At 49.9% G+C, this 12,354-nt stretch overlaps 1 protein-coding gene across 1 annotated transcript in view; it reads right to left on the bottom strand.

Moving 5' to 3' along the window:
• The window catches only part of CLMP (CXADR like cell adhesion molecule), a gene marked incomplete at its 3' end in the record, with an annotated part of 96,465 nt that extends 95,510 nt beyond the window's left edge, over positions 1-955 (bottom strand). Inside the window, 1 exon segment of the mRNA XM_080815861.1 lies at positions 887-955. Coding sequence (XP_080671987.1) covers positions 887-917 — 31 coding nt within the window. The 5' untranslated portion in view covers positions 918-955.
• Between the last annotated feature and the right edge of the window lie 11,399 nt (positions 956-12,354).

Below are 12,354 nucleotides of genomic sequence, written 5' to 3'. Positions count from 1 at the left end.
CTTCCTGCCTGCTCTTGTCCACACACATCCTTGATGCTACTGTCCCGCCCAGTCCTGCAAACCTGCCTGCTTCCAGCCCAAGTGAGAATGTGTCCCAGGGCCTCTGGGCTTTCAGGAGTCCCCCCTGGGTGACACCCAGGTGGACACCCCGAGAGCTCTTCTCTTTGCCCCAGAGCCTGCTTCTCTCCGTCCTTCCATTCCACTCCATTTTCCTTCTGTCTTCCTGACACTCCGCTGCTCAATCTCCCTCAGTCTTGCGCTTCTGCTTCATATCCCCCGTTTTCCTCTTTTCTCCCAAGCTCCCAGCCCCTTCGGCTTCTCCCTCTTCTTGCCCTCCCTGGGTCGTTTTCACTGCTCCCGGTCCTGCCTGCGCTCTGGCCTTTCCCCCTCCACCTTTCCGTCTCCTCCGTCTCTTCCTCCAGTCCCTCGCGCCTCCCCTCCAACACATCTGTTTCTAATCTGAGCCCTCGAGGCGCCTGTTTGAAACAAAAAACTCCCCCCACCCTCAGGAACCTGGCACAGAAATTCCTGAAGAAACCTTCCTCCCTCCCCCAATTCTCCCGCCCGCCCCCCCGCAAGACTCCCGAAACTAAACATCAGCCGCCCGCCGCCCCCCACCCCCCCAACCCTCCACCTCGGACGGTTCACGGCCAGACTCCACCAGGAAACACCCCCGGCCCCAGCCCGCTCCCGGGCCCAGATGTGTGTGTGAGGCATTTTCGATGGCCGACTGGGCGGGCCTGGGCTGCCAGATGTGCGCCTCCGGAGCGCCGAGCGGGCACCGAGCCGCGCGCTCTCCCCGGGGGCTGCGGGGACCGGCGTTCGGACCCCGGGGCTGGCGTGCGCGGGGGCGCCCCGCGGGTCTCCCGCGCTGCCGAGCACTCACCTAGCCAGAGGAGGACGCGGAGGAGGCTCATCCCGATGCCCGGGCGCGGGCGCTTCCCCGCTCAGGCGCTGCAGGGCTCCGGGGCGGCCGGACGCAGCCGACGGACCTTGGACGAGCTGGGCGCGGCGCCTCGGGGTGCGCGCGGGGCGGCTGCGGCCATGTGCCGGCGCGGGAGCCCGCCCCGCGCCCGGTCCCCGCGCCCGGTCCCCGCAACCCCCCCGGCGCAGAGGGGCTTCCAGCGCTCGCCCGGACGGGAGCGGGGACCAGGGTCGCGAAGGGAAGGGCCAGGCGGAGAGACGCTACCGCTTCGCGGAACACTTTTCCCTGTTTGGAAAGAAAAAGAAGTGAAGAAAGCGAGAGGGGGGAAAAAAGAGTGAGCTGGAACCACATGGTCGCCTCCCACCGGCAGCCCCTCCCTCGCCCTCCCCCCGCGCCCCCGCCCGCGCCCGCCCTCGCAGCTCGGGGCCCGCGGGCCGGGAGGGCAGGGGGCCGGGCCGCACCGGCTGGAGCCGAGGAGCCGCGGCACCGCGGCCACGAGCGGAGGGCCGAGGCCTTGCCGGGCTTCTCCGTCTCGGTTCCCACTTTGTCCCTCTCTCCACTTCTCTCGCGCATCTCCGTTTTCTACCTCCCCCCTCCACTTCTCTCACGGATCTGCCCTCCTTCCTGCCCCCTTCTTCTCTCTCTCCCCATTTCTCTCCCGTTTACATTCTCTGGGCTCCCCTCTCTCACCTCGTCCCTCCTCTCCCTTCTCTCGCACCTTCTCTCCTCTCCTCTGCGCTCCCTGTCTGGTTCTGTCACAGGAAACCACAGGCTGACCAGAAGGACGATTAGGCGTGGAAGGGACAGCGACGACAGCCTCGCCGCCGTCCGCTTGTTGCTCTCCTGGCTTCCCTGCCTGTTTTGGCATCCCGGCCACCGTGTGCCCGGCCTTCCCTTGGCCTTTCGCACCCGCTCTTTCTCCTGCTGTCAGGAGTTACAGCAGCCCATCCTCGGATCCAGACCCGGGCAGCTAAGCTAGCCTTCCCCACCATCGCCCCCCCCCTCCCCCGCCGGGAGTGGGGGCCCGGAACTCGGGGGAACCCGTCCGCGAGGAAGCACTGGAGCGAGCTGCGCTGCGCGAGGTGCCGGCCAAAACGTGCATCACTCCCTTTCAGAAGGAAAAGGCAGAAGGCGTGGAATTCCCTCTGCGTGGAAGGGCCGCGCTCTGGGGCTCCAGGGACCTGGCCTCTAGGCCCTCCAGGGACTTAAGGCGAAGGCAGGGGGCGCTCCGTGCACTCCGGGGTGGGACTCTCGGGTCAGCCCTTGAGCAGTAGTGGCCGTGCGCAGGTCTCCACGGCCCAGGGCTCCTGCGGGGCACACGTATCCTGGGCTCTGAGAAACGCTGGTCGCCTGCGCTCTCTGGTTCCCAGACTCTGGATGTCCCTGGCGCTTTGGCTTTTCCTTCAGCCACACTGAGGCGGGAGGAACGGCTCCCCTTCAGCCTCACCTGTGTCTATAACCAGTTGGCAGCTGGGACCAGCGCTCTGAGAAGTGGGGATGCTATAGGAGAGAGGAACCCTACAGGCCTGGCCAGCTGCGGGATCACAGATTTGCCCCAATTTTTCCAGTCCTCTTTCTAAGGGTGTTAGATCCCAGGAGCTGTATGGCCCTCTCTAGTCTTTCTGGTTTTAATGAAAACCAACCCATTTCATAGATGGGGAAAACAGAGGTATGGGACACTCCCAAGGTCACTCAGAAGGGATGGCAAAAGCAGGGGATTTTGTAGGAGCTTTGGGATCAGCCGTAAGTTGTTTTAGAATTCTAACATTTATTCATTCCGTCCTCCCTTCTTTAATACATATTCATTATGCATTTACTCTTAGGTGGTTTTTTTTTTTTTAAGGTGGTGAACACACAAAGTGAATGGAGCTTGGTTATTGACATTTTTTTGAAATTTGGAACTAATTTGTTGGGGCACCAACTACAGACTAAAAATTATATTAATTATTTAACATTTATCATTGTTCTTATAATAATGCTAAGGTATAGGCATTTTTAATTCCATTTTAAAGATGAGGAAACCATAACCTAAAGAAATTAGTATCTTGTCACGGGTCACAAAATAATAAAATAATAAATAAATAAATAAATAAATAAAATAATAAATAGATAAATAAATAAAATAAAACCCCCCTCCTTCAAACCCCCTCCTACTGAACCTATGGCTCAGTAGGTTAAACGTCTGCTTTCAGGTCGGGTCATGATCCCAGGGTTCTGGGATAGAGCCCTAGTCTGGCTCCCTGCTCTGTGGGGAGTCTGCTTCTCCCTCTCCCTCAACCAGCTAGTGCTTTCTCTCTCGTTCCTTCTCCCTCTCTCTCTCAAATAAATAAATAAATAAAATTTTAAAAACCCCTCTCTTCTATTAATATTCTAGTTTAATATTCTAAAACATTATTTTTATACTATAAAATATTTTAAAGCTCTGGGTATTTTCATTTTCCATTTTATACTTCTTATCTAATAACAGACATTGAAATTTTCACAACTATAATTCATATGTGAATGTGTTGAAAAATGTTTATTCTTAAAGGCTGAGGAAGGTGGGAGGGAAAATGTATAGAGAAGGTGACTTTTTCTTATTTCTGCTTTAAAATTTTATTAAATACTTTGAGTAATTTCAGAGTCACAGAAAAGTTGCAAAAATAGTACAAAGAGTTCTTGGATACTCTTCGCCCAGACACCTCCTTTTTATTTCTTTCTAAAGGAGGTATTTTGCAAAAGTTTTAAAGCCCCATCTTTAATCTCCCAAGCACTGTGGGCTTTCTCCTGAACTGCATGACACCATTTACTGCTGGAGGGCTGGTGTGCACAGGAGGACAGATGTCTGTGGGTGTAAGCAGGCGTGTGTTTAAACCAAATTGCTCAAGCAGAAGGTAACAAGACTTCACTCCAAGTCATTAGTCATCAGCATAGGAAGTGAGTTGACTAGGCTGAGATTAGGTCATAAACCCTTGGTTTTCCCAGGTCCAGAGTCTTAGAACCAGTAGATAGTTGGCCTGCGTTCCTTGGAAAGGGTCTTTGCATCCCTGAAGATGACTGTCCCTCTCTCTGAAGCCTCTTTTCTATTATCCTGCATCTGTGGGCCCAAAGAGGAGAGTGCCTCGGGAGGGCTCATAACTCAGCAGCCCGTTGCCTACCTACACTGTGTCCCACACTGACCGGGCTGGGTGCCATGGGAATCCAAAGAGGTATGCGGCAGTCCTTGCCCTAAATGGACCTCTCTGTCCAGCGGGAGAGAAAACGTCAACACGTGAGATGTTTCAACAACAATACAAGAAAGTTATGTAGTTAAGTGCCTGAGTAAATTACCCTGACAGTAAGAAACACTGTGAATTCTCAGGAAGGAGGGAGCACTGTAGGCTGGGTGGTTGTGACGTTTCCTTGGGAGAACGAGGCTTCAGTCCAGCCTTGGGGGCTGAATAGAATCTCATTAGATGAGAGGACCTGGGGGGGCATTTCTGGACAATGACGTAGAAGTAGGAATAGTTTGGTGTATTCAGGGAGCAGTGAATGAAATGAAAAATTGGTGTTGGGGAAAAATGCCCTGGGACAGTTAGCCTGAGGCAAAAATGGTGGAGTCCTGAATGTGAGGTAGAAGATTCTGGAAACTATTCTGCAGCTTCTCCAGACTCCTAGAAAAAATTTTTAGCAGAGGGGACTTTGATGAGAACCATATTTTAGGAAATATAAATTGGCAGCTTTTGCCCAGAGATGACCCCAATGATTGGCCAAGGATGGAGGGATTTAGCACCCTTTTCATATCCATCAGACTCCCTCCCCCCATGCTTTAATGATAACAGTTAACATTCGCTCAATATTTTCTTTTTTTTTTTTTTAGATTTTATTTATTTTTTTGAGGGAGAGAGAGCGTGCACACGGGCAAGCAAGGAGGGGGTGAGGAGGAAGAAGCAGACTCCCTGCTGAGCAGGGAGCTCAAAGCAGGGCTCCATCCCAGGACCCTGGGATCCTGACCTGTGCCGAAGACAGGTGCTTAACCGACTGAGCCACCCAGGCGCCCCTCAGTGTTTTCTAAAATGATATGCACGTGCAACTTCAAGACAAGTGCCTTCTCCTGCTTCCCCACTCTATAGGGAGCCAAGATCGCCACCTTACACCTGTTTTTACAGGAATTTTAGAACCTCCACAGGGAGCAGTAAACATTAAACAAAAAACGTGAAGCAGAGGAACTGGTTAGAACCTGTTGCACCACATGGGGAGATGTGAGGGTGGTGAAACGAACATGAGAGATATTTGGGAAAAGATTACACAGTTCATAGCTGACGGTCATTGCGGGTCATTGCGGGTAGGAGAGGAGGTGGAAGACAAAAGACGCACCAAAGATAACTATCAGTGATGTCATATATTTCTATATATACTAAATTAATAATATTTGTTCATTGACCTCCTAGTATATTCCAGGGCTTAGAAACATCATCAATAAGCCTCATAATACCACATTACAACGAGGAAACTGAGGTTTAGGGAGAGTAAATCAATTGCTTATTGTTCCATGGTTAGTAAGTGTTGGAGTCAGAGGATTGAAAGCCCTTATACCTCACTACCTTTTGTTTTTAAAGATTTTTATTTATTATTTATTTGAGAGAGAATGAGAGCACAAGCAGGGGGAGCTGGAGAGGGAGAGAGAGAAGCAGACTCCCTGCTGAGCAGGGAGCCAGACGTGGGGCTCCATCCCAGGACCTGAGATCATGACCTGAGCCCAAGGCAGACGCTGAACTCTCTGAGCCACCCAGGCACTCCCTTCACTATCTTTTGATGGCACTACTAACAAACTAGGTAAGTTAAGTAAGTTAACTTGTCAGGAAGGGAAAGATACGTTTGAGACCTGGTAACTTTAAGGGGTTGGGAGACCATCATTTCTCTATCTACCCATCCACTCATCCATTTGTTTTTTCTATTTTTTCTCTCAATCAATAATTCAGGAGGCCACCTGGGCAGCTCAGTCGGTTAAGTGGCTGCCTTCGGCTCCGATCGTGATCTCTGGGTCCTGCGTTGGAGCCCCTGGGTTGGGCTCCCTGCTCAGCGGGGAGTCTGCTTCTCTCTCTGCCTCTGCCCCTTCCCCTACTCATGTTCACTCCTTCTCTCTCTCTCTCTCTCTCTCTCTCTCTCAAATAAAGAAATAAAACTTAAAAAAATTTTCAGTAAATCTTTGTTAGGTACCTACTATGTGCCGAGCACAGGCAAAGATGTCCTTGCCCTCCAGATGCTTATAGTGAGTTAAGGAAGTTGGATAACAAAGAATCAGTCATGCAGTGCAGTGAGAAGGACTCGGAACGGGCAAGTTCGTGGAGCTGATAGCAGGATTCTGTACCTAGTGTAGATGATGTCAAGGAAGACCTCCCAGGGGAAGTCCTGTAAGCAGAGGGGAGGGGAGCACCGTGAGGAAAAGGGAGCTCTGTGCTGCTGCCTCGTCTCACAGGATGTCTGGGGACCAGGGACCACACATCTTTCTGTCCCTTCAAGCTCCAGCATCCTCTTGTGCCCAGTTGTCTCAGACGAAGATACAGGCTCGGGACAGCATTTAGAAGAAGGCAGCTGTGGCATAATTGCTGTATGCTGGGCTAGGAGGCAGAAAGTTTTGGTTCTTAGTGGCTTTGAGTAGGTCACCTGACTTCAGCAAGCCTTCCTTTCCCCTTTTCCTAACACTGTTCTGAGGGAGAAATGAGAGAATGAAGAAAGCGCCTTCCCCAAGTGTGGTAAATGTTCCAACAAAATCAGTTGAGTTCATAGGATTCCATTCCCCGCAGTAAGGAGCCAACTTCTGTCTCATTTCCTTTTTCTACTAAAACAAGGTTATCTTTCCTTTAAGCTCTTTCCTGTCTCACAAGGATACTTCTGGACCTGGCTGTTCCGGGGGCTGGTGCTTTTTATGGCTGGACAGTGCGAGGCCCCAACTGGCTTTCAGGGTCAGGCCTGAGGCTGTGCCTGGGGAGCCCCGAGAGCTCGCGGAGGCTAAGGAATAAGGAGCTCCCACTAATGTAGAGAAAGCAGCTCTTCTCCCCCTAGGGGGCCCGGGAGTGAGGAAGAGGTGCCGAGTGCTGGGCCCTGCTCGGTCCCACACCACGAGAGGACAGTCCCCAACTTTGATCCGTGTGGTCAGTTGTGGCAGGATGCACAGGCCTGTTTTTCGGCACCACAGGGGTTTTGAGGGGGCCGGTGGGAGAATCAAGAACTGAGATGAAACATAGAGGTTTACGTGACTGCTGAGCCGAAGGATTCAGAGTGGCTCCAGATGCCACCCTTTTCCCTGAGGTCGGCTGGCTCTCGGGGTTCCCAGATTCTCCCGAATCCTACTTTCAATTCCTGTTGAAGTCATACCTCAGAGAGGCAGTTCAGACTTTGCAGGAAGACAGGCCGATTTCTTTTTTTTTTAAGATTTTATCTTTAAGTCATCTCGACAGCCAATTATGGGGCTCAAACTTGTAACCCTGGGATCGAGAGTCGACACTCTACAGACTGAGCTAGCCGGGGGCCCAAAGACAGGCTAATTTCGAATTCTCGCTACTCTCCTTACAGTGTCCAGCTTGGGCAAGTGTCTTCTAATCTCTCTCAACCTTCCTTATTTCATCTATAAGGTTTCTCTAGTGGTTGTTCAGAAGATCACATGAGGCTATATGAGAAAGCACTTAGCACAGGGCACATGAGGGCCAGCGAAAGTTAGCTCCCTTCTCTGTTCTCCCTTAATGAATATAACAGTAAGTGTCCAAACTCCAGCCTACACAGTAACGGGATCTACTGGTGCCCCTTTGCCCTCTCAGCTTTGGGAAGATAGCATCTCTCTCCTTGAAGGATGAAGTCTTGCATTTCCTTAGAAACACAGCACAAGGGGGTAGTAGACGTATTTACAGCTTTCTCCCTTCCTCATCTCATTCCCCATGTCTGAGTTGAGGTCAAAATCAAAAGGCTTTTTTTACTCAGAATTACCCCCAAAACAAACTGTCATAGAGAAGCCAAGTAGGAGACAAACACGATTCAGCACAGAATATCAGATCCTTGGCTCTAAGGGAGTAGGAGAAGCATCCCCTCTAACTTGTTTATTTTATGAAAGGACACAAGCTCAGAGAGGAATAGCAACTCGTCCAGGGCTACACAGCGAGTTGGTGGTGTTCAAGTTAAGAAGATTCCCAGTCTGATTCCTAGACCACGGTCTCAGGCGGGCTGCTACGATTCCGTGGGTGACCAGACCCATGTCTGGTTTCCTTCTGCAGCCAGACAGAGCCCTAGCTGATTTTTCTGAGAACCCGGCAGCCTGTTTCCCTCTGTGACATGTAAGCCCGTAGCAGAGAATGCAAACTGCCAAACCAGAAGACAGAAATAATTCATATCTTTCCAGCTGGGGAATGGAGACCTGCTGTCCCCAGCTCGCAGGAGCGCTCATGCACTTTTCATTCATTCAGGCTTAAAAGACATGTTCCAGCCCAAAAGCCTGAATTAGACCCCCCCCACCCCATCTCACCCCATGCAGCTGCTGTCTCCACTATGGAGCTGCATGGGTCTGTAGAGTTCCTTCTGGTTGAACTTCCCCATTTTACAGACTGAGCCCCAGCCTGCGGATGTGCTATATCTCAGGGTCACACTCAAGTTAGACGGAGAGCCAAGCTTGAGGCCGGTTGCCTAGCGACCAGACCCGTTCCCTTTCCCCGCCGTGTGGAAGATTACCAGACAGCCTCTTCCTAAAAGGTCAGGAATGAGAACAGAAAAACCCATGGTGTTGGCTGGCAGGAACAGGTGTGATAGGGCCCAGGAAAGAGCTGGAATTTTTTTTTTCTTTTTTTTTCTAGAATTGGACGAGGCTGTCAAAACCACAGTGTAAAAGGGAGGATGACATATGCGAAACCTAGATATGCCCCCAGGGTCCTGAGGGGAACTCATATTTTCGTGGGCTGAGATGCTGAGGGCTGTCCACAGCTGCGAGCAGCTGCTCACTGGCAAGACTGATGTCTGTAGCGGCCAGGCTGAGGGGATAGGCGACGAGGAGGAACATCTCCCACCTTCCCAACTACCACAGACCCACAAGCACATGACGCACGTCACTGTCTTGCAGCCTCTTGCTTTGTCTGGCATCTCTCCTGACTATACTGTTCCTGGGAGCAGGGTTGGGGAATAGGACAGCTGTGGCCCGAAACGGCCCTCTGAGAGGCAGTGGAGAGTAGTGGACAGAGCCAGACGAGTGACATCAAGAGACCAGGATTGTAGCAGACTTGGCTTCTCTGAGAGTCACCTTGAGCAAGTTATTGAACCTGAGCCTTCATTTTTTTTGTCTGAAGAAAATAGGGCTGCTGGTGCTTTGTAAACTCTTGAGTTCTTGAGGAATGTGAGGTAAGTATTATTAAGAGTGTCAATGGTAGGAATTGAAATGACCTAATTTGAGTGGGTCATTCTTCTCTGTGCCCCCCCGTTTCCCAGTTAGGGTAGAGAATCAGTCGGTCAAGGAATGTTTAGTGCATCCCTATGACAGACGTGGCGGGGCCCACAGAGGAAACAGAGCCCAGCCACAGGACTCGGGGTGAGGCTTCTCCCCTCTGACTTCCCCAAGCATGTGCCGAGCACAGACAGGATCGCTGGCTCACCCAGCCCCATTCTCAACGCTCCTCTGCTAACGAAGCTAAGAAATCTAAACCCTTCCCCAGCCTTCCCTGCTCCAGGAAACCCATGTAACACAGTTCTGGCAAACATGTCAGCCATAAGAGAAGTTTGCTAGGGAATTTTTGGTAAACATTTACTTTATACTATGTGCAAACCAAAAGTGAGTTTTTCCTCTAAGGGGCATCCAGTTTCAAAGAGGGAAGGTATAATATGCTCTTTTCTTTTCTTTTTAAGTAATCTCTACATCCAACCTGGGGTTCAAAGTCATAATCCGGAATTCAGGTAGGTGTACTCAACCAACTGAGCCAGCCAGATGCCCCTAATGCGGTCTTAAATAACCAGGAATCTAGGATAAAATGTAGCCTTTGGCCTGAGACAGACATAAGTGAAGTGCCTCAGAATTTAGAAGGAGGAAACTGTGATTTTTGTCCTATGTAGTCATCAGAGACTGCTTCTTGGAGGAGGTGACATTTAAGGAGGGTAAAACTTGTACATCCAAGGTTGGGAGAATCAGACATGGTTCCCAGCCCCAAACTCACCAGCCCAGAGCTTCCCCACTGTTCTGAACCACATTAGAGAGAATCCAGCAGTTCTTGCCAGGTGGAGAAATTATATAACTTTGGACGTAATCGGATATTACATCTTGTACTCACAGAGCAGCTCACTTAAAAGTCCTTTAAAAGATACAATCTAACTCATCTCTCCGAAGTGGCAGAGGTAGATAAACAATAAAGAAGGAAGCTCACAGACATGAAATGAGGTCTCAAGATTCTAGAGCCATCTGGAAGACGAGCCTGCTGATCCCCTTCTTGGAACTCTCCTCCTCCATGTTTATCCACGGAGATGCCCCCCTTGCCGGTGTGGGCACTCACACGGACCCTCCGGTTATGGAGCAAGGGGCTGATCGACTATAAAGGCATCCTGTAATGAATTCTCATGCACAGTGAAGGTAAATGAAATTCCTACGAGGAGGCTCTGTGCTTTGAGTTGGTTCCTTATCCCAAGAGCAAGTCAAGTATTTGGAGTGCTCTCTCTGGTGACCAGTGAAAGCTTTCGTGAGATTCCTGGCTGGGCTTAGGGCTGGTGGGTCAAGTAGAAACTAACCCGGTTTCCCCGGGACCATTCTTTAATCCCTCTGAAAGAAACTGACCCTGATAACCGCGTGTTTAAGAATCATCTATCTAGGGGCGCCTGGGGGCTCAGTGGGTTAAAGCCTCTGCCTTCGGCTCAGGTCATGATCCCAGGGTCCTGGGATCGAGCCCCGCATCAGGCTCTCTGCTCAGTGAGGGGCCTGCTTCCTCCTCTCTCTCTCTGCCTGCCTCTCTGCCTACTTGTGATCTCTGTCTGTCAAATAAATAAATAAATAAAACCTTAAAAAAAAAAATCATCCATCTACACACTCAATAGGATGGCTCACATAAAACACACAAACAAACCAAAACCAGGACATAACAAGTGATGATGAGAATGTGGAGATATCCAGACCCTTGGGCACTCTCGGTGGGGATATAATATGGCGTAGCTGCTGTGGAAAACAGTATGATGATTCCTCAAAAAAAGCTAAACATAGAATTACCATATAGCCCAGGGATTTCACGTCTGGATATAGTCTCAGAAGAATTGAAGGCAGGGACCCAAAAAGGTATTTGCCCGCGCATGTTCATAGCAGTATCATTCACTATAGCCAAAATGTGGAAAATACCCAAGTGACCCAAATGTTCACCAACAGACGAATCAGATGAATCCACAAACAGAACGTGGTGTATACACACTGTAGAATATTATTCGGCCTTTAAAAAGAAGGAAATTCTGTCACATGCTACAATATGAATGAACCTGAAGGACATTATGCTAAGTGACATAAGCCAGTCACGGAAAGACAAATACTATAGGATTCCACTCATACGGAGGACATAGTGTGGTCTTATTCATTTATTTATTTAATATATTTAATATACTTAATTAATTAATTAATCAGAGAGAGGGAGCACAAGAGTGAGCAGCACACATAGGGAGAGAGGCAGGCAGAGGGAGAGACTCCCTGCTGAGCAAGGAGCCCAATGCGGGACTCAATCCCAGGACCCTGATCACGACCTGAGCTGAAGGCAGATGCTTCACTGACTGAGCCACTCAGGCCTCCTGTGTGGCTCAATTTAGAAAGACAGAAAATAGAGTGGGAATTTTTAGGGGGTTAGGGGCAGGACGGAATGAGGAGTTGGTGTTTAACGGGTACAGAGTGTTAGCTTTGCAAGATGGAAACATTTCCGGAGACGGGTGCTGGTGGTGGTTGCCTAACGATTCAAACATACTTTTAAAAATTTTTTTATTTATTTGTTTGTCAGAGAGAGAGCGAGCACAACCATGGGGAGCAGCAGGCAGAGGGAGAAGCAGGCTCCCAGGGGGCCCGATGTGAGGCTGGATCCCAGGACCCAGGGATCATGACCTGAGCCAAAGGCAGACACTTAACCAACTGAGCCACCCAGGTGTCATGATTTAAACATACTTAATGCCACTGAACTGTACACTTAAATACGGCTAAGATGATAAATTTAGTGTTACATGTATTTTACCACAATAGGAAAAATTATTCCTACAACATCCCTACAACATCACTTCCTTAAGAAAAACAAAAACAAAAACAAAAACAAAAACTACTCCCAAACTGTCTAGATCAGGTGTGACCTCGTCTACCTTTTGGAGATCATTATAGAATTCAAATTGCTCAATCTCGAATCAGAAAGCCCAGATTCAAATCTCAATTCTCCCACTTGTTAGCTATTTGTTCTTTTTCTTACTGAGCCTGACTTTCCTTGTCTTTGGTCGAA

The sequence above is a fragment of the Martes martes genome (assembly GCF_963455335.1).
Source record: "Martes martes genome assembly, chromosome: 10".
Lineage (NCBI taxonomy): Eukaryota > Metazoa > Chordata > Mammalia > Carnivora > Mustelidae > Martes > Martes martes.
The sequence above is the reverse complement of the archived record's forward strand: the minus strand, read 5'-3'. Positions and strand labels throughout refer to the sequence as shown.